The 21,960-nt window shown below is 40.9% G+C and overlaps 1 protein-coding gene across 2 annotated transcripts in view; it reads right to left on the reverse strand.

The window, feature by feature from the left end:
* The window catches only part of LOC144763194 (protein unc-93 homolog A-like), a 365,245-nt gene that overhangs the window by 148,652 nt on the left and 194,633 nt on the right, over positions 1 to 21,960 (reverse strand). Inside the window, exons 2-4 of one of the 2 annotated variants that reach the window (XM_078648559.1) lie at positions 13,064 to 13,256; positions 12,675 to 12,845; positions 3,594 to 3,775 (exon numbers count right to left, since the gene is read on the reverse strand). In XM_078648559.1, coding sequence (XP_078504685.1) covers positions 3,594 to 3,775; positions 12,675 to 12,764 — 272 coding nt within the window. In that variant the 5' untranslated portion in view covers positions 12,765 to 12,845; positions 13,064 to 13,256. The remainder of the gene's footprint in view (positions 1 to 3,593; positions 3,776 to 12,674; positions 12,846 to 13,063; positions 13,257 to 21,960) is intronic. The other variant, XM_078648560.1, reaches the window with a different exon arrangement.

Raw genomic sequence — 21,960 nt, forward strand, 5'->3', positions numbered from 1 at the left:
AGGAGTTTGAATTGTGTTCATTTGTAGATGGGGAGCGAATGGAGCTCCTTCAGGTGTGATGTGATTTGATTGCGGTGTGGTAGATTGAGAGTGGTTCTGGCCTCCTATTTCTAAATGATTGGCATCTTTCTGTTGAGTCTTTTGTTGATCCCGGCATAGAATATGTTCCCATAGTACAGCTTGCATGTGACCAGGACATGCATGATTATTTTCTCGATGATGATTGGAAGCCATTTGAAAACCTTCCTCAGCATCATCAGGATATGGAAGCATGAGGTGGTGACGGCATTCACTTGAGTGGTCATGTCGAATTTGCGGTTGATGATGATCCCAAGGTTCCTGGTGTGGGTGGTGTCAGTCCTAAGTCTAATGACCACCAGTAGAGTCTCATAGTGATGTGCTGTTCCTGAAGACCCTGATTTTGAACTTGTTGTTGTTTAGCTTCAGACAGTTGGTCTTCATCCAGTGGGTGATTTTGGTCATGCAGGCATTGAACATGATCTGGCTACTGTGGTTCTTGTTCATTTAGAAGGGAGTGAGTTGAGTGTTATTGGCATAGGAGAGAGTGTTGATGCATTGAAGTGGGTTGAACTCATTGAGGATCCTTGCGGAACGCCACAGATGAGGTCCCGGGCACCTGAGGAGTATGGTGCCAGGTTGACTGACTGTGCCCTTCCAGTCAGGAAGGAGTGGATACATAGGAGTGCGTGTCCTTGGATTTAGATGTTGTGTATGTGTTTTAATGAGAGTGGGGTGGGTGACTGTGTGAAATGCTAAAGAGAAGTCCAGGTGGATGAGAGCCACCATGTCTCCTCTGTCCAGAGTCATAGGGATGTCATCCATGGCAGAGGTACGGACAATTTCCATGCTGTGGTTCGGTCTAAAACCAGTCTGAGTGGTGTCAAGTAGTTGGTGGTCATTGAGGTGTTCAGTGAGATGTCTGTTGATGATTTTCTCTAAGACCTTGGCTGAGAAAGGTAGCAGGGAGATCGGTGTGTAGTTGGCAAGTGTTGAAGGGTCCATAGAGGGTTTCTTCAGCAATACGAGGACAGCTGTGTATTTTCAAGCATCGGGGAGGGTCACAGAAGGGGTGGAGGCTTTCAGAATGGATTTAAGCATGCAGCTGATGGGCTGCAGTCCTCTGGAGTAGGCGTGGTAGAGGGATGGGTCCAAAGGTGCCCCTGAGTGGATGGACTTCATGGTGGTGGTGTTTTTTCTTGGGTATGATGACAGCCCATGTGGTTAGCATTGGTAATTTGATAAGACCAGGAGGCACTCGTGAGTTTTGTCGAGCCCAGGTGGTGGCTGCAGTTGCTGTAAATGGTGGGGATTTTGATGCTGTAGAATTGAGGGAGATTGTTGCAAAGGTGCGGCTATGGGATGATCGAATTGAAAGCGGCCAGTCGTGAATTTTTTCACAATGGCGAAGGTATTTTTGCTTCTGGTGTTGGCAACAATGCGGTACGCCAGAGCTGTGCATTTAGTGATGCAAAACATTTAGTATTAGCGTTTTTAAGGATATATTCTAACCTTCTCCTGTCTGCATTGTCCTGGCTGATTCTCAATTAGAACTCTGGATAGTAAACTTAGCAAAGTAAAAGATGGGTCATCTATAAGAGTCTTTGCTACTCTGTTCTAAGGTATGTTTAAGTGCTCTCCTATTTTTCTCACTGGTCTCTACCTGTGCTAGAATTTTAACCTGTGAACCAATATTTGTTGATTATAAGTTATGCCACATCCAAGCCATATGAGTAATCTTCTCACTGTTATTATCATTTAGTCAGACTTCTGCATTAAAAGAAAAGCTCTCTACAGTTTTTTTAGCAAGGTGTAGACAATTAAGGTTTTCTTATTATTCTCTAAGTTTAGTAATGTCAATACCTCAACAAGCTAACTGTTATATTAGCTTTTGGAGGCATGCTCAGGGTGCTCCTTCACCCCAACTTTGTCTAAAGAGAGGTGGGTACGCGAGACTTGTCAATTCCTTTGGGCGTGCTGGGTGGGTTTAAAGTTCTTGTTTATTTTTGCATTTACTTCTCTCCTACTCTTTCTCTCTCCTATCCATTATTCCACTCTTATAAAACTTGTTGGCACAGTTTTTTGGAAGGCCTTGCCTCCGAGCATTTCATTCATTTGTAGACATGAGAAGATGAGCTGAGACACACAATACATTACAGACTTCCTTATGGGCAACACAATCCTCTAGTAGTCAGAAAATAAAACACTATGGGCCTTATTACTATGTCGGTTGGAGTTGCCTCAGACCGACATCGTTGCGGATGGGGAACTGTCCGACCTCAGGTCGGCAGTTCCGACACCGGATCTAGGATGCGACTGCACATTGTGCGGTCGCAAACTTATATTTTTCAATGGAGCTTGTGTTGCGGGCCAAAACCGCCCACAGCAGAAGCTCCCATTGAAAAATGGAATTTGTTTTAACATCCCTGCACCGTGATAAACCGACATCATAATCCCAATGGCAGAAAAGCCGTCCTTAAGGGATTATGAGGAGATTCCATACGACCAAGGGCAACTCATCTTCCTCTCTTCCCCTTGGTCTAATCCTAAAAAACTTAATCCAAAACGTTTGTTTGGTACAGTTATACATTGTATACATTTTGACCATTGAACAGTTAATAGTATAAGTTTCAAGAGTACTAACATTTACATATATAATACTTTCATTCGCTCACGATTTCTACTGCTTTGTTTGATGCCTATAATGCACTCTTGTGCCTTTGTTACAATTGCAATGTATTAATAAAATCTTTAAAATGGAAGAAAAAAACTTATTTCTAAAGAGTCTACCTCAAATTTGAGAATAAGGCCTTCTTTACAAGTGATACAGTATTATCGCACTTAGGCCCAGATGTACTGAAAAATAAGGCAACTGCCTCCCTGCGCTGGCACAATGTGTGCTGCCTAGCACCCATGCAGGAACTCTTGTACCATGGTGCAGGGATTCCTGTGTTGCATGCAGGAAGAAACACCTTCCAGCTCAAAAACAATCCTTAAAGGCATTTTACTTTTTTCTATGTGTGTTTCAGAATCCAAGGATGTGTGTTGCTTTGCGAATACTTGCGTCACACAAGGGGAAAGCAAGCCCTTAATAAATCTGGACCTCACCATCTCAGGTCATGCCGAAAGGGCTTTGTCCCTGCTGAAAAGCCCGCAATTATGGTCTTACATGCAAGAATCAGGATGATCTCCTGGTAAAACCAAGTTGCAGTATTACAGATTTATAAATCCAGGACACTGGTAGGGAGTGGCCAACTTGATAGGAATTATCCATATTGCAATATTCCTCAAAAAGTAGAACTCACAGCTATTAAGTGGCCAAATGGCATCCATGACACCTTGAGCCAATACTGTCCTTTATTTATTTTTTTAGCAAGCATCACTTTGCGTTCTTGGACTTGTAGTTCACTCTTCCTATAACACAAAAGAGCCTAAAGGTCACATAATGTAAAGGTCTGCTTAATGCTTGTCAGAACAATAAAGAGTGCTTAAAACATGACATAGATTCATTTCAATAGCTGTCTACAGATGTTACTATTTTCAATTACAAGAAAGATGTGCTACGTGTTCATTACCATTGTGGGTAGAAGTTTGCCACTGTGTATGTGACGTAGCAGCACATGGAGATAACCAGTGTCCACTTGCAACCAATTTTCTTGATGATTACAGTAGGCAGGAACATTGAGGAGATGATGAGGGACACATAAATGACACTTAGTGAGGCAACACCCATCCCTTTAGCAGGATTCAGGCTGCTCTGTAAAAAACAAACAACAAACATAATTAGACAGGAGCACTCAGAATAGAAGTTAAACTGCATCATCGAAAGAATATGTTGGTGTAATGACTAGTACACTGCTAAATATCCTCCCTCATAGTCTATATATACTTTACAATAAGACGTAGTTCTTATCAATCGTTAATATATAAAGTCTCACAAGAGTGAAATTAACAAAGAAATTATTTTTCCCATTATCTTTATTTTTTCATATCACTTCATTATTTCATTTCTTTTCACTTCATTTCCTACTTTTTTCAGCGTTTTCCTCATTCGCCTTTTTAGGATCCATGGGAGCTGTGCATAGTGTGTTGATATCTGACAAGGTTCTGATGAAGGTGGTTTAATCCCCTTTTATTCCACCGAAACGCGCGTCGACCCTTTGCTGAGCCCCGTTCTCTAAACTTTTACAAACTATGTTATGCAGAGGTTCCGCTTGTCATCTGGTTGCATCTACCAAAGTACAGATTTAAGGTGTATGAAGTTTTGTGAGTATGTGAATGTGTATGATTGGGTATAAGATGTATGTATTTATTGTACACAGTCCAGGGACAGTGTTAATTGTGTTTTTTTGTATACGCATGTTTAAATAATACTGATTGGAAATGAATATGTTTATTTTTTGTATTTGTTAAATCTTTGACTTTGAAAAAATAGAAAAGAGATAAAAATAAAAAAGTAAGAAATTAAGTGAAAAGAAATGAAATAATGAAGTGATATGAAAAAATAAAGATAATGGGAAAAATAATTTATTTGTTGATTTCACTGTTGTGAGACTTTATATATTAACGATGAATAAGAACTACGTCTTATTGTAAAGTATATATAGACTATGAGGGAGGATATTTAGCAGTGTGTTGGTTCTTTCCCCTCTTCTCCCTAGTCTTCAAGTATTTCCAATAGAGGGGGTCCCCTATTTTGCGCAGATGTAATGACTAGTTACACAAATGTTTTTTTCAATACATATATGCCTATAGAAGAGCATTAAACACGGGTCTTTCATGGTTGTGATGTACGTGGCCATTTAGAAGTTGGGGTAATTCAGTGTCTCAGAAAATGTTGCATTACAAACTCCCCCTCAATTTTGGTTTAATGAGTTTTTAACCTTTCTTAATGTAAGATTGGGTTTGGAGTGAGTACTGTAGACACCACAACCAAAACAGATCACAATTTTGTTTTGTTTTTTGCTGATGTAATATATGGGATAGAGTGATCCAGTGGAAAACAAGCATTAAAAAAGCCAATAGGACATGCCAGGGCACGCTGCTGCGACGGTTACATTCTTAATTTTTTTATTGCAAGTATACACAACAAAAACAAGTAAAAAATACAAGTCACTGCCAAAACGTGGCAGCCATATGCTTCCAATAAATGTAATTAAACAATAAGATTCTTCGCATATATTATTATTATCAGTGATGTCATCAAAGATGTCAACTGAGATGACATCAGTGGTCAGAAATTATGTCATAGATCATATCATGAGTGTTGTAATATTTGAGGTCATAAGCAGTGCATGGCGAGGATGCACGTTATAGTTACTTTAGGGCATTAATTATAGTTACTTGAGATTACTATAACTGGTGAATTTCAGTGGTTTTTGGAGTTTAAAATGTTATGCTGTGACTGAAATTTTCAACTATAACGTTACCTTTGTATTTTTCAGAGAATTATTCAGTTTAAAAAAATATATAGTATGATATAATTACAATTGCTTACTACAAAGTCACTTTAATCTTAGTTTTTTTCAGTGATTTCTGTGAGAGCCCTACCCCTGCAGCACACAGCCTTCTGGCATGCGCAATGTGTGGTTGGTCTCGTAGGTCCTAGCCCCACTGAGGTTGACTTACTGACTTTGTCAAAGAGTTACAACACCAAATTATTAAAAGTAGGCCAGTTGGCTCTATCAAGGGGTGAATATATCAATATCAATATATATATATATATATATATATATATATATATATATATATATATATATATATATATATATATATATATATATATAACAGATCTACGATCTTTGTCCAAAATTCAACAATATTTTCAATTAAATGTATATTTTAGTAATTCACATAATGCAAAGTCCCAGAACGCAAAGTGCTGCTTGCTAAAAAAACAAATAAAGGACAAAATTGGCTCAAGGTGTCATGGATGCCATTTGACCACTTAAAAACTGTGAGTACTACTTTTTGAAGGATCTCGCAATATGGGTAATTCGTATCAAGTTGGCCACTCCCTACCAGTGTCCTGAATTTAAAAGTCTGTAATACTGCAACCGATATCAGGGATATCTGTAACATTTGGTCCTGGTTTTACCAGGAGATCATCCTGATTCTTGCATGTAAGACCATAATTGCGGGCTTTTTAGCAGGGACAAAGCCCTTTTGGTATGACCTGAGATAGTTAGGACCAGATGCAGTGGCTGCATCTTAATTTGGAGGGTGGAACCACTGACAATATGTTGGTTGGTTTCCACCCCGCTGCGATGTCCGACCGCTATCATAATTTGGCGCGAAGTTTATGTGAGGGCCTACAAATAGTAATTTGTGCCATTAACGTGCAAGTGTTATATCATTAAAAGGCTTGGACAAACAATGCAATGCCATGCTCACAAAGTGGTACAAAAGGGAGTGGTAATGGACGGAGCATCTGAACCAATCAAACACTCACACCCAGTCAAAAGATCTGGGTTTAATCCATCACCGTTCTTTAGCCCACTCTGCCACCCCAGTTCAGACATGGCTATATGCAAATCAGTCTGACCCTGTGCCTCATGGGAACAGTCCAGTCTGAACTGCCAAGCCATGCCTTCCCTGGACCGGAAACAAGCTTCCGAGGACCGGTTTCTGGCATTACAGCCGTCTTCAGCCCGGCTTGCTTGAATCCAGTGGCAAAGTGGGCAAGGGACTCACGTCTGAGCATACCCTGCCACACTTATGGCGGCCAAAAGCGGTACAAAAGGGGGTGGTAATTGACGGAGCATCTGAACCAATCAAACACTCACACCCAGTCAAAAGATCTGGGTTTAATCCATCACCGTTCTTTAGCCCACTCTGCCACCCCAGTTCAGACATGGCTATATGCAAATCAGTCTGACCCTGTGCCTCATGGGAACAGTCCAGCCCGAACTGCCAAGCCATGCCTTCCCTGGACCGGAAACAAGCTTTGGAGGACCGGTTTCTGGCATTACAGCCGTCTTCAGCCCGGCTTGCTTGAATCCAGTGGCAAAGTGAGCAAGGGACTCACGTCTGAGCATACAATGCCACACTTATGGCGGCCAAAAGGGGGTGGTAATGGACGGAGCATCTGAACCAATCAAACACTCACACCCAGTCAAAAGATCTGGGTTTAATCCATCACCGTTCGTTAGCCCACTCTGCCACCCCAGTTCAGACATGGCTATATGCAAATCAGTCTGACCCTGTGCCTCATGGGAACAGTCCAGCCCGAACTGCCAAGCCATGCCTTCCCTGGACCGGAAACAAGCTTCCAAGGACCGGTTTCTGGCATTACAGCCGTCTTCAGCCCGGCTTGCTTGAATCCAGTGGCAAAGTGAGCAAGGGACTCACGTCTGAGCATACCCTGCCACACTTATGGCGGCCAAAAGCGGTACAAAAGGGGGTGGTAATGGACGGAGCATCTGAACCAATCAAACACTCACACCCAGTCAAAAGATCTGGGTTTAATCCATCACAGGGTCAGACTGATTTGCATATAGCCATGTCTGAACTAAGGTGGTGGAGTGGGCTAAAGAACGGTGATGGATTAAACCCAGATCTTTTGACTGGGTGTGAGTGTTTGATTGGTTCAGATGCTCCGTCCATTACCCCCCCCCCCTTTTGTAATGCTCACAAAGTAGCAGCAGATCTTGCCCTGAGAGCCAATCATTGTGCATCACTGAATTTATTTCTGTACTTTGGCATAGCTGTAATATTTTGTTATGAAATGTGGGAACCTGCAAACCCCGTATAAACCCCCCTCTAATTACCTTATTACAGGCGACTTGTGATGTCTCTAGTTCCCTGTAATAAAGAAAATATTTAGTCGCTCAGCCAAGATGGAGGGCTGGAAAGACCATTGGTAGTGGGCTGGCGAACCAATCTCCAAACTTAGAATTTGAGCCATGGCTGGCTTTTGGTCATCAACCTGCGCTGACTTTTACTAGGTAACCCTCGACAGAAACGAAGTAACTTTAACAACTACACCCTAGGTCCCATGAGTGAGGTCAAAACAAGCGCATGCAAACTAAGAAGAGAACTCTGAGCAAACAACAGATTAGGAACCACCACAACCTGGCAGGATCTAGCTACGGCCACAAAAAAACATAAACAGCTAGTATGAGCCCAAAAGAGGAAACAGCAGGAGGCCAAATGGATAAACATTTTTAACCTTATCATCCGGAATAAACAACAGCAATTTTGGAGCCATATAAACACTCTATATTACACCAACAGTAAAAGGTGCAATTCAGAACAAGTAGATAGATGGGTAGCACATGTCAGAACTCTATACACAGAAAAAACACATAATCAAATGGGATCATCTTGGACACTGGCCATGGTAACGGAGAAAAAAGACAACCCCTCTATCAACCAACTTAGAGCATGTACTTGTGGAAGAAAGGGCAATAATCACTATGCTAAAGAGAATTCGAAAGAATGGTGCACTAGGCCCGAATGGCCTTCCCGGGTCTCTATTTAGAGAAGACCCTTTCCTTTGGAGCAGCTCGACAATATATGGAGTGCAAAACAAAGGAGGATGTCCTAGACTCCTGGCAGGCTTCCCTATTTCATCCAATCCAACGGAAGGGGACAAGAAGGACCCAAAAATGACAGATTAATTGCACTATTGGATATTGAAGGAAAGGCATGCACTATTATTCTACTAAAAGAACAAGTCGAATGAGCCACATAGGCGGGTCTGCTTCAATTCTATCAAACCGGCTTTCGCGAGGGAGGATCAACAGTAGATGACATCATAGCCTTGTCATATATAGACCAACAAGCAGCCAATTCTAAAAGACTGCACGTTTTTGCTTGATTCATCTACTACTCCACTGCTTTCGATGGAGTGGCCCGTAACAAACATTGGTAGAAGGTACAAAATTGGATATCCCAAATAAACTGCTGAAAGCGATCATGTGCCTTTTTTGCCAGACATGAGAATGTTTAAAACTTTCTGAAGAGATGAGAGAAATCAGACAGTTCAAAAAGCCATTAGCTTCTCAAATTCGAGACTTAAAATATATGGTTCAGTGCATGGGAAACATAATCTTAAAATGCATTTTTCTAAATACATTTACAACTATTGTCTTTTTTGTAAGATTTTCCTACTTCTTCATCAAATCCTCCACTCTTATACCTCCCCTTCATGCGCATATAAGCATAGATTTTGTACTGGAAAGGGAGCCTTGCAGCACACATGCAAATTTTAAAAATATGGAGAAATTGAAACATTTTCCCACTGTTACACCTGCCTTAAGGAGGTGTAAGGCAGTGGTTTTCAAACTTTTTAATGCCACACAACTCCCACCCCAGTGAAAAAACAAATCACAGGGGCACCTTCTCAACATTTTTCACAATTATTCTATTAAACTACCAATGTTTAAATATGTCTAGACTTATTTAAACATTGAAGTTAAGTTTTGTTACTGTTTTAAAAATGCAATCAAAAATAATTGCCAAACATACTGTTCTGGTCAAGCAGACCTTACAATAGCCTTATAGCCTGCTGTAGCGGGTTATATTGGCTATTAAAGTCGCGCTCCAGCGTTAAAGGCCCGAGCCGAAGGCGAGGGCCTTTAACAAGGGAGAAGGACTTTAATAGCCGGTATAGCCCAGCTATGAAGGGCTATAAGGCTGTTAGAACTCTCTGCTACTAGAGGGCAGAATGTTCAAAAAAATAAAACAAAGGCCACTCGGAGCCCAAGGGGATTGAAATCCCCACGGGCTCTGAGAGGCATTTGTTCAAAACAACATTGGAATGTTGCTCTGCGGGCTTCACCGGCCCGTAGAAGCAAGGAGAACTCCATTGTATTCAATGGAGTGCTCCACATTCCAATCTTCTAATAATGTGTATAAGTATCCACAGTGTGATTATTAGAAATAGCGGTGGGGGTTTTGAAGGATATTTGCAGTCCCTTCCCTTTTGACACCACTCTCAACCAGGGTATAAATGGCAAAAAATGTTAGTGATGACCCATTGCAGAGCAGCTTACTGTCGCTCATTTTGTTCTGCTGAAAACAAAGCACTGTCATCAACGTAATGCTTCTTTTGACCGGCGAAGCACAGACTCCCATAGAGGTATGGGAGATTCTGTTAATCCCTGCACCACGTGGCAGGCAACTCAAGGTGCCTACCATGCAGTGCAGGGGTTACCAGGGGATCACCATTAGTGCACCGCCAGCCCCCAACCATAGACCGCAGGGAGAAGGGTGCCCTGCTATGGGACCCCAAACTCGCTTTCTGACCAGCTATCCATGTCGGAAAGTACAGCATTGAAAGCCTGTTGGAAACCGAGCATCATAATCCCAATGGCAGAAAAGCCGTCCACTGGGGTTACATGCTGGTATCCGACTGGCCGATGGGCTTCTTGAGCCCATCGGAATCCAGCCTGAATGACCGGCCGGTTTTACTTTTGACTGCCTAGATTGTAATTAGGTGGTCGAGAGTGAAATTGCGATAAGACTCTGAAAGCCTCTGACCTGTGGTCAGAGGCTTTCCGAGCCTCATCGTAATAAGGCCCTGAGTGTGTAAAACCACTCTCTTGGCAAATGCACTAAAGTCCCACTTTGAGTTCTTTCTGTACCTGCTAGTGTGGACTATTGGAATCTATGCTGACTTGGCATATAGTTCATATCTCGCTACCAGCTTTTGAAGAAGTCAACAAATAAAGCATAGCTGTGTGAGCTGGTGATGGAATCACTGCATCGCATATGACTGGCACCACAGAGCTCGGCAGTTGCCAGATAAACATTTAGCCAGCTGGGCCAGGTAGATGGAGGGACTTGCAATGTCTGGAAACACACTTCTGAGCAACCATCCCTACCTCTCCTGAATGATGATGTCAGAGGATCTTACACAGTCTCAATGGTGTAATGGTTAGGCCATAAAACAAAAAAGGAGATTTGTGCAAAGCCACAAAGATAGGGCCACATGTTACAAGAATAGGCCAGTTCCCTAAAATACTCCATAGCCGAAATCAAGCAAGATAACATTGAACATTATGAGCCCTGAGGATGCACCATCAAAAAGTCAAATAGTGAAGAAAGATTCAAACAGTTGAAATTGGATCAAGAATCAGTATTCTGATCCTAAAGGGCAGATAACTAAATCACTGCCAAGTAGTTTTGATCATTTGGGTCGGCCCATCCCAGCAGGTTTATCATCTTCGAGTAGGAAATGTTTGTACGCTCTGGGTAGTATCTGGAGCAACTGGTAATGAAAACACAGTTTAGATAGGAAGGCGGGTAATTGTAAAATGAATGACGTCCCACAAGAGTATAAGAAGAACCTCCACCCCTCAGACATTGTCTATTTGTGACAGTAAGCATAGAGAGCCTATGCCTGCAGAGGAAAGATACTCTCTCTTGAGAAGTCCCATAGTAAAGCACAACTTCCCCTGAGCACCAACAAGAGGGCTTCTAACATTTCATTCAGTCCTCAGAGTGACTGGCAGGCCTGTCTGCCAATCTCAATGAACGCTCTGTCCATTCCTGGAGTATGATGTCATTCATTTTCCTGTCAAAAGTAATACAACTTATATAGCAAGGTATTCTATGCCTAGCGCCCCTTGTCCCCAGCTACAGCTAAGCTTAAGCCAGGGACACAATACTTAGGCAGTGCTTCCAGTGCTCTTATGCAGGTTTGGTAGCCACTCCCGAGAGAAATAGCCAGAGCTCTTCTGAACACCTATAATACTCTCCACATCTACGCATGGTGCTTGGTGCTGGGAATCATGGACTATTATGGGCTTTCCTGTACATAAGCCCCTCTGGCAAGGCCGAGGAAGAGTTGAGGATGTGACGCTAGCCTCCTCATTGTGCACAGTGGCCTGTGAGCCAAATCATATAAAGTAAACTTTGCTGGCTTAGCCCGGACAAGAGGATCAAAATCAGGAGCCCCCTCAATTGGGAAGTGTCACTACCCCGAGTAGGAGACCCCTTCCTCACCAACAGTACCACATAGACCTCTGCAGGGTAACTGTGTGGCAGGTACAAGCCTCAGTCTTCATTGGACTAAGTCCCTTCCCCTGCAGTGGTGGCTGGACGGCTGTGGGGGCATGTCTGTGCTGCCAGGCAGTGGAGTCTGGAAACTGCAGGTGCCAGAAGGCTCTGTTCTTCAGACCGACACACAGCTCTTAAGTTGTCTAGAAATCAGTGCAAGGGGAAACCAATCCGCTTGAGACATTACTTACGACCAGTGGACACACAAGCAGACATGCAAATGTGATTGTTTTAATTGACAGCCAGCGTAAGAACATGTGCAGCCCTCAGTCCTGTTGTGGCGAGATCACTGGAATTGCACATACTGGCTCTGTCCATCACTGTTGTTATTTCAAGCTCACACTGATGCAGTGAGATCTGCCAACGGGTTACCTACAAATGCGAAATTATACGAAGACAAATATCCTACCAGAAAAGTATGCATTTTTTTGTTGAAGCTAAAATTCACCTTTCTTTTATCTTCACAGACAAGTATGAGCTGGTGCTTTGTGTAAGCCCAGTTACTCCCCTCCAACATTTTGAATAGCAAGAAATACTCTAAAGTGTAAAGACGTTGTAATAAGGATAGAATAACTGTACATTTCAGAGTACAAATGGCAGAGAATGTAAAAAATAACATAATGTATTAATTATGAGCCCATATCGCTTACCTGCAAATTTTGAAGTCCTCCGTAGGCAGTAAATAAAAGCAGAAACCCAACACCAAGGATGAGGATGTTCTTCAAGTGAAGTATTTCCATTTTCACTTTCAGTTAAACACGTAGACCCAAATACTCAGAGGTTTCCAGGTTTTTAAGCAAGATCCGGAAGTGAGGCAGATGCTGCAGAGTGAAGAGGCACAGATATCTCATTATGGCGTCGCATATTCATTATGACATTGTGTAGTGCACAGTGTAGGCGTCTGTTTAGAAAAGGGTAAAAGTCAGGATTTAGGTAAAGAGAGATAATGATCCCAGAAAACCCATTTTACTTTCTTTTAGGAGCTCTTGTGGTTCAGCCGCAAATAAATAGTGGGTTTAACCAAATATGTCTGCAATACCTGAGGGAGTACATTTATTTAATCATTTCGTAGTCCTGTTGGATTAGTTCTGAACATGTTTTTCTCAAGTAAATCTCCTTCTGGCAAGAGATTCTTGGACTTCTTTGTACTGCCTTTTAATCATAATTCTGTTCCATACAGAGGCCATCACACCTGCAACGTGCATGTTATGGAGCAAAAAGGCATGACTTCCCTGTGTAAAAGATGAAAGGTGATCAGACATTTAATTCAGAAGGTAATGCATGAAGTATGACTTGTGTTATGGTTTATGGAGCTATAGTGTAGTCATGATATGTGGCAAATAAAAACCATGGGCATATTGACAAACTGCATTTTGTATTGTATATAGTAGTACTAAAATAGTGCTATTCACAGACTTCAAAAATACAGTTTACAAGCCTACGTGTAAAGGTCTCTGTTCTGATGCAGAGATGGCTGTCTTGTCTACACACATAAGCCTATTTTTTAATAGGAAATGTGGGAGCGATGAGGGGATTAACTGGAAAATCATACTTATTACAAAATGGGAGGGATTTAATGAGGGGTTAAGTGGGGGTAAAGGAGGGTTAATGAGGAGTTGGAGAGGGACAAATACTCACTCAGAAAAGAGTAGGCCCATTGTTATTCACAAACGGCACTTTTATACCTACTACAGCCAAAATGGACCCAAACAGTCACAAATGTACACCAATTCAGACCTGGTGTAAATCCAACACCACACATGGGCAACCACTGGTGCTGCAACACACTCTCATAGGCAGTAATAGAGGAAGGGACTTAAAATAAATTCCCTGAGGAAATAAAGTTAAAATAATTATGTTTATTTTAGTTGTTTAAATATATATCTGCTTTTATTGTAATGTTAAAAATAAACATAAATAAAACATTTATCATTTTTTAATATGAAATATTTGAATAACCTTTTACATTTAAACCCTTCCCTGCTCATGACGAGCTCAGCTCGTCATGAGTCGTGCCGCTCGCACGCTCATGACGAGCTGAGCTCGTGATGTAACGCGCGTTTTTAAAAAACGCCGCACAGCGCGAAAAAGCAGCCGCACGCATGCGGTTAAAAATAAATTTGCCTTATTCTAAAATTACCTAAATTAATTTAATTAATTGCATAGATATTTTTTAGCAATGTTTAATGAGTGATAAATAAACAGAAATACTTTACTTTTTGTGGGATTTCTTTTTTTCAAAAAATCTTTTAAAAAATGTTTTAAGTTAATTTAATATATTTAAATTAATTACATTTTTAATTCCAAATTTAGTTGATAGTGCTGTAGCATGTTTTTAGCATGTTTTTATTGCGTTCTTTATTTAAAATAAATATATAAAATTAATATTAATTGAACATATTTTTACTATTTCTTTAAAGTTTAATAGACTTTTTAAAATGTCCCTATATTTTCTATAGAGAGAACTCCGCTCTGGTGTTGGAGACCTTTGCCTAAATGTGAAAAGTTACTGGTAGCAACTGTCCAGTCGTAAATTTGGTTCTATCCCATTTCAGAGGGTTTGGAATTGTAGATGTACACTTTGAAGTACATTTTCCCTTGGACATGGTGCATAGCCAAAAGTATTAAATTTACTACAAACTGTAAATTTGCACGTTTAGATTTAAGGACACATTTGATTTGTATACTTAAATTAAAGGATACATTTCAAAGGTAAGTAAAAACTGTTTAATTCAATATTGCATCAAACAACTAAACCTGTCGAGAACAGCCCATCATTATGCACAATTTCTTTTACCTGTCCTCCATGATAAAAATTAGATGAAGGTGGTTGCAAGGATAAAAAAATATATTTTATTTCTCATCAATCCAATATGATAAGTTTCATATAAAATCATCATTCATCACGGCAGAAATCTCAAACATTCAATGCTGATTTGAGTCTGTATAAAATTGCAAATAGGATAACTCACTTTCCTTTACTAGATACCTCTAGAAAGAGAGATGCCACATCTGGCCACATATTATTAGCAGGGACAGAGAGTGATGGATCTTTTGATTGGCTTGTGTAGCTGGATCTTCACTCTGGTTGTTGGTCTTTGCTGGGAGATTCTTGTTTTCTCTTTTACAAGCAATCATTTCTTAACACGGGCACTTCTGTATGGCAGCCAGACACATGGTGGCGCTGTTTGCCTACTGTTAAACATCAGCAAAGGATTTAACAATGCAACTGCAACCAGGCCATTCTAACAGAAGTGCATGGGCAGCAATAATCTAAATGATCCCATTCGTAGGAATGGGACGGGGAATTTGTGAAGGGTTGTGAATGGCATTTGGCAGCTCTAGCAGGAACAGTGGGCGATGAAAGCTTCAGATGCTCCCTGAGAAAGATCTTGCGCACGGGCACATTTTTTTTTACAATTTAAGTGCTGGTTTAGATACATGAAAGTCGTTATTTTTGGCAGAACATGTTACATTAAAATGTGCTCCTACAAATGCACTGTGTGAAAGTCAAAATCAACATATGCCGTAAAGTGATTTAACATAAAATATATTTGCAATGTTGCAAAAGTTCATATTTATTTGATACATTTTTTTATTGTGATTTTAAATGACAGTTTTAAAATTGAAAAATGTTTTTGTGCATAATACATCATGGACGATGCCTCCAGGCCACAGATGAAAATTACCAGAGATGAAAATTACCCCTGCCTCCAGATAGTGCGGGACCTCTTAGCTGACTTCGAAACAGTCATCCATCACACCCTCATACGCACCCTGGAGTCTCAAAGGTATTCACCAGCAATGTCCTTCACTTGGTCTACCTTACCAACAAACACCAGTTTTTTTTTCACACAGGCACCTCCAGGTCCCAAAATATCCCTATCACCTGCAGAGTTCCCCACTGATGCCATACTGTATACTGTCATCTTCAACCTCTTCAAGGAGATGTTTGGTGCTCTAATCACAGATAGCAGAATCAAGATTTATCAATATACCAATGATGCACAATCTATTTCAAAGTTTCCCCTGCTTCAGACATCCAACACCTCAAACACTGTCTGCACATCATCAAGATCTGGCATCCAGGGCCTACCTAAAGCTCAAACCATCCAACATAAAATTCCTGATGACAACAAACAAGAAACATTATAAACCTGGCTTAATGACATGACCTTGAAATGTTTGGATCCCAACTCTTGTCAAATGCTGTTGTGTAGTTCCTATACAACTATATAGGATCTGCACGTTTGGACAACATAGACTATGAGATTGGTGTCCAGACTGATTCCAGACACCCCCATCAAATATGTTCGCTTCCATACCAGCTAGCTCACAGTGCCCTTATGAACTCCTCTTACAAAGGAGTAAAATAGTTTCTGGCAACTATCGAACATGACAACCCTGACAGTACAGTACTTTTCGCTCAGTTACTCGTGCTCACTTTGTCTCAGAGAGATATACAGGGGGACGTTTTCAATAAGCATTTTTTGAACCAGCGTCATTCTAGTATAAAATATGTGTGCTGCAAAAACCATAAGACAGAAACAGATCTATACATTTATAAGCACCAGTATAGTAAACAGATGGCAGAATTCTACCATAGTGCTAAAACATTGGATATATGCAGGTATATAGATACATGACAGTAATATGTACACCTACGATGCACACCCTAACTGAATGTACCTAAGTGTACCTGGCATGTATGTAAGTGTGTAGCCAAGAATCCCCCTAGGAAAGAGCCAACCCCATTACCTGATGTGAGAGAATGAAGGACTCAATCTTGGTCACGAGTTGGACACCCCTCGAGGGATGTCAGGCCACTGCGTGCTGGAGTATCTGCATGCAGGGACCTCAGCGTCTTGTGTCAGTGTGTCAACATGGAAGTCTTTCTCTTCTGCCTTGTCCAGCAAAGATGTGGTGCTTATATAGCAAAAAGGTACCCTCAGGGGTCCTTCCCAGATGTGTCATGCCAGCGTGGATGACGATAGTGATGACCCTTATACAGAGTTATTATGCAGAAGATGGTAATCCTGCTGTGATTCTGAGAAATCTCATGCATAATAAATGAGTCTTGTTTTCAGAGAAAACCACACAATATTTATACAGCACCTAACTAGATAAAAGGCCACCACCAGAACCCTTATGTAGTACAATGGCAGGGTAAATGTAGGTGAAAGGGTAGGTGACTACCAAGGCCTATATTGGGGTACATTGGGAATCATAACAATGCCATGTCACTTGGATTCACCCTGGAAACCAACCTCACCCTCATGGAATACATTGCCAAAAAACACAAAGAAGACCTAATACCAGCTCTCTCTTCTAAAGAAAGTGAAACCATTTCTTCCAGTAAGTGATTTCAGAAATGCTGTTGAAACCCTCATACTCATGCAACTGGGACGTGAAAAACCTCTACTCCAATTCCTCCCAGATTCCAGACTGACACCCCATAATGGCAGCTACATGCTGTGGCATGCCTCATTAAGGACTTGAAGAAATATGATCAAATCACCCCCATCCTGGTTAAACTCCATTGTCTACCTTGCTGCCAAGCATAATTTTTTTAAACCAGCTGAATCATTTACAAAGCCATCACAACCAGTAGCCCTGCTTAACTTGCAGAAAATATTACCTTCTTTGATGGTTCTTGGCACACCCGCAGCCAGAACACACCAGACTGCATACAAAGGAATGTAAGAAATAAAAAACAATGCAGCAGGCCTTTGTCATCTATGTACCCAGGATCTGAAACAATATATTTGCATCCATCAGGACCATCCCAACCTTGCTCCAGTTTTGGAAACAGTTGAAGATGCATCTACTAAATAACACCACATCACAATGAATTATCCTTCAAGCACCTCGCTACCTTTCCTATAACTCTTTGACTTTATTCTTGTCTCTGGCCGTGCCCAGCACTCTGCTGCCTTAGGGCCAGGTTTACACTATAAACATTCAGATATAACAAAAGGACTCAGAGATACAAAAATGGGGAGATATTTAAATTAGAACAACTCAGAGCTTTTTTCAGGAAGCAATGTTTTGTCAATCTTATAAGAGACATTTAACTAACTTTGGGGAGGTTTTTGCTTATTTTTTAGTTATGAAAATTAGCTCTTTTAAATAGATGAATCTCAACACAAATGGAAATTGGTTTGAAAGACATTTCAGTGCACAGAATTGCAGAATAACAGCTTTGCTAAGTGTTCATTGCTTTTTAAATGAGGTTTGAGTTTATTGGACATGGCTTCTGCATATATCCAGGATGCACAGCTTAGCTCCCATATGTATTAAAGGTATAAAGACTATAGGGCCGATTACGATGCGGCCCGTAAATGCTAGAGATCAGAAAGTAAACCCGCTGGTCCTTTTGACTGGCTTCTGACAGGCTTAAGGAACCCATTGGACAGTCGGAACTGGCTCGTAATCCCATAGGGCGGGCCTTTCTGCCCTTGTGATTACCATGCACGGTTAACTGCATGGTATTTCTTTCCGGCATTCTGACATGAAAACCATATTGGAAAGCATGTTTGGGGGCCCACAGCAGGGCCACCCTGGGTGCGCGGCCTCTGGTGGAGGGCACCTATGGTGCTCCCCTGTTGATCCCTGCACCCCGTGGCAGGCACCTTGAGGTGCTTGTCACAGGGTGCAGAAATGAACAGCACCTCCCATTTCCCTATGGGAGCGTGTATTACAGGAGGTTTATGGCCGTAATGCATGCTCCCATATAGAAATGCAGGAATGTGACCGAACATTGTTCAGTCGCATCCTAATGAGGCGGTTGGGACCACCGATCAGAGGTCGGTCGGGAACACTGACTAGAGGTCAGTCGGTCCCAGGATAGAGTTGCTTCTGCCCAACATCGAAATCGGCCCCTTTATATTAAATAACATCTGTTGAACAGATTTTAAAATGAAAACTCTTAAATAAATATTTTTCATTTTGTTTTTTTTCTGCTAAAACTTTCATTTGAATTCAAGTGGAGGGATCTAGAAAAGGAGAGACAAAAGAACGACACATTTCTTCCATTTTATTGTTTCATTCTCTCTCTTTTCCACCTGTCTTTCACATGTGATTTGTCAGCTGTGTTCAAATATCTACATATTTTTGGTGTCACACTTGAGACTTCTCCCCTTTACATTAAATAACATCTGTTGAACAGATTTTAAAATGAAAACTCTTAAATAATATTTTTGATTGTGGCTTTTTTCTGCTAAAACTTTCATTTGAATTCAAGTGGAGGGATCTAGAAAAGGAGAGACAACAGAACGACACATTTCTTCCATTTTATTGTTTCATGCTCTCTCTTTTCCACCTGTCTTTCACATGTGATTTATCAGCTGTGTTCAAATATCTACATATTTTTGGTGTCACACTTGAGATCCCTCACAAGTTGTGAAACAAAGTTTGGAGACACAGGTGGTGTTGTTTAATGAGTGTTCCTAATGTCAAGATCCACAAATACAGTTTTATTGGTGGTGAGTAAAAAAGTTAACATAGATTCTCCCTGGATATGTCTCTAAAGCAGGACTAATCTGCCCCCAAACCTACATAACTGTACTCCAGCACCATCAGTTGCGGCTCTGCATAATAATAAGGCTCACCAGAAATGTTAGGCATGCAGGCATAATCCTCAGGCAGCCCAATGGTGTACTCAAAGACCTTATTATACTATAATACATGGGATTATGTAATCCCTGTATAAAGACCTGTCTCTTATTTCTTTCCAATAGTGACTTGTGACGCACACAATCACAGATTATAAAGAGAAATGTCAGAGCTCAACTTTAATAAGTTATTACAGTTGAGTTCTGACATTACAATGCCTGCTGCCAGAGCCAGCAGTCAAGGCAAAAGACAGGTCAGGACAGAGAGGAGCTGTTTAAAGCAGTGGAAATAAAGCATTGCTTTTCTTTCTTCTGCTCTATTTTTTTTAGCTTACAGTGACAAGTTGAACGAACATGTTTATTTGATGCATTCTTTAGATAATTATAGAACAGTTAGTATTTCTGCATGTTTATACACATTAAAAGTTACTGCAGCTTTTTTATTTTTTTGAAAAAACCTGATTTGTAATGTGTCTAATATCATTTGACAACAAATACCTAACAGGTTTTTGATGTGTCTTACTTTGCACTAGTGGTACTATTTTTAATCTGAATGTTTACAAACATGCTCTCTCTTTCATATGAAAGAAATATGCACCAAGGATTTAAGTGGGTTGTGGAAAAGGTAATGGTATAAAGTACCCCCTGCCGTACATCATAAGGATATTGTGCATCACCTTGAAGTTACCATACTTCAATAAAGGAACTCGGCCTTTGGCCTGTTCCTCTATATGGTTATGGAACTCCTCAGTGACTTGCAATATCCTTTTCATGTACTGTAGGGGGTACTTTCTCCCTTATATATTGGGCAACATATAGATGAACTACAAAAAGCAAACCTGATTAAGAGATGTATTCTGTTAAACTTAGTTGTAGAAACAGTAGTATCTGGTGTAGTACATTCTAATAACTTGTGTTATAAACAGAAGATGTTGAGGTTCATGCTTGCAGAGTAAACTGTGTATCCCAGTAATTCATCTAGCATGGTGGATATTAAAGAAAACTACGTTTTGGAGGAGAGGTGAGGAAGGGAGCACATTTCACATTATTATTATTATTATTATTATTTTATTTTGTAGAGCGCGTAGTCACCCGGAGGTATCCCAGCGCTAGAAAATCCTATCTCCTGAGTGCAGTGGACCAAGGGAGGGGGGAAAAAAAGGAAGGACAGGGAAGAGGACAGGGAGGGCGGAACAAAGGAACAAGATAAGGGCCAGGAATAATTCACTGTGGGAAGAGGTGGGCTTTGAGCAGTTTCCTAAACCGGAGGTATTGAGGTTCGAGACGCAGGGCTCGGGGGAGGGTGTTCCAAAGTCGTGCAGTCTGGACTGAGAAACGCCTTCCTCCTGATCGGGCTCTCTTGAATTTGGGGGCAACAATGAGGTTTTCAGTATCGGAACGGAGAGGTCTTGAGGATTTGTAGGGGGCGATGAATTTCTTGAGAGCAGGGGGGCCTTGATTTCGTCGAAGTTTGTGGGCCAGACACAGGGCCTTAAATTTGACCCGCTCTCTTATAGGGAGCCAATGGAGGAGTTTTAAGGCCGGTTTGGCCGACACTCTGCATCTTTCAAGATTTTTCAGTCTGTGGGAATGAGCATAACACAGTTTCAAAAATGCGGTAAGAGTATTTTTTGTATGGCAGGTTAAGGTATCACCACAGATTTCATGGCGGTATATCAAACTGGTTCCCCACAGTTTATTCATTTTACTTGGCAAGATCCAACGCAGAAAACAATAGTGAATGCACTATTTGCCATTTGCATTCAAGCAGATTACCGGTCATACAGAAAAAGCAATGGAGTACACATGGAGGAACGGGAGAACACAGAAATCTGTAATTTGCATAGAATTCTATGGAGATTTCAGAAATATTTTGAGAATATTTTAAAAGTCAGAAATCTACACAAGTCATAAATGAAATCCCAGACCTTTCACTAACATTTATTGCATCAGGCCAGTTTGACCCATAACAAATGAAGAGATATATAATTACTTTTTTATTTTGCTGTATACCAACATGTGTTGCTTTGTTTTTGTGCTTAAACTAATCAAAAGTATGCAGTGCTACAATGTGAAACCATTTGTAATTTTATAACAAATTGACTCAAATTCGATTATGTTATTAAAGTCTTCTTCTGACACACCTCATCCATAACCTAACTCTATGGAGAGCAGGCAGCTAGGCACAGCTGTTAGAGATTGCTCGAACTACATGACACCGTCTGAAGTCCTCAACAACATGCATATTTATTTGAACAATATGGCCTCTGAGTGCACTGCATTTTCATTGTGATAAAGTGCTTAATTAAGCTTTCATAGTAGC

The sequence above is a fragment of the Lissotriton helveticus genome, chromosome 6 (genome assembly GCF_964261635.1).
Source record: "Lissotriton helveticus chromosome 6, aLisHel1.1, whole genome shotgun sequence".
Classification (NCBI taxonomy): Eukaryota; Metazoa; Chordata; class Amphibia; order Caudata; family Salamandridae; genus Lissotriton; species Lissotriton helveticus.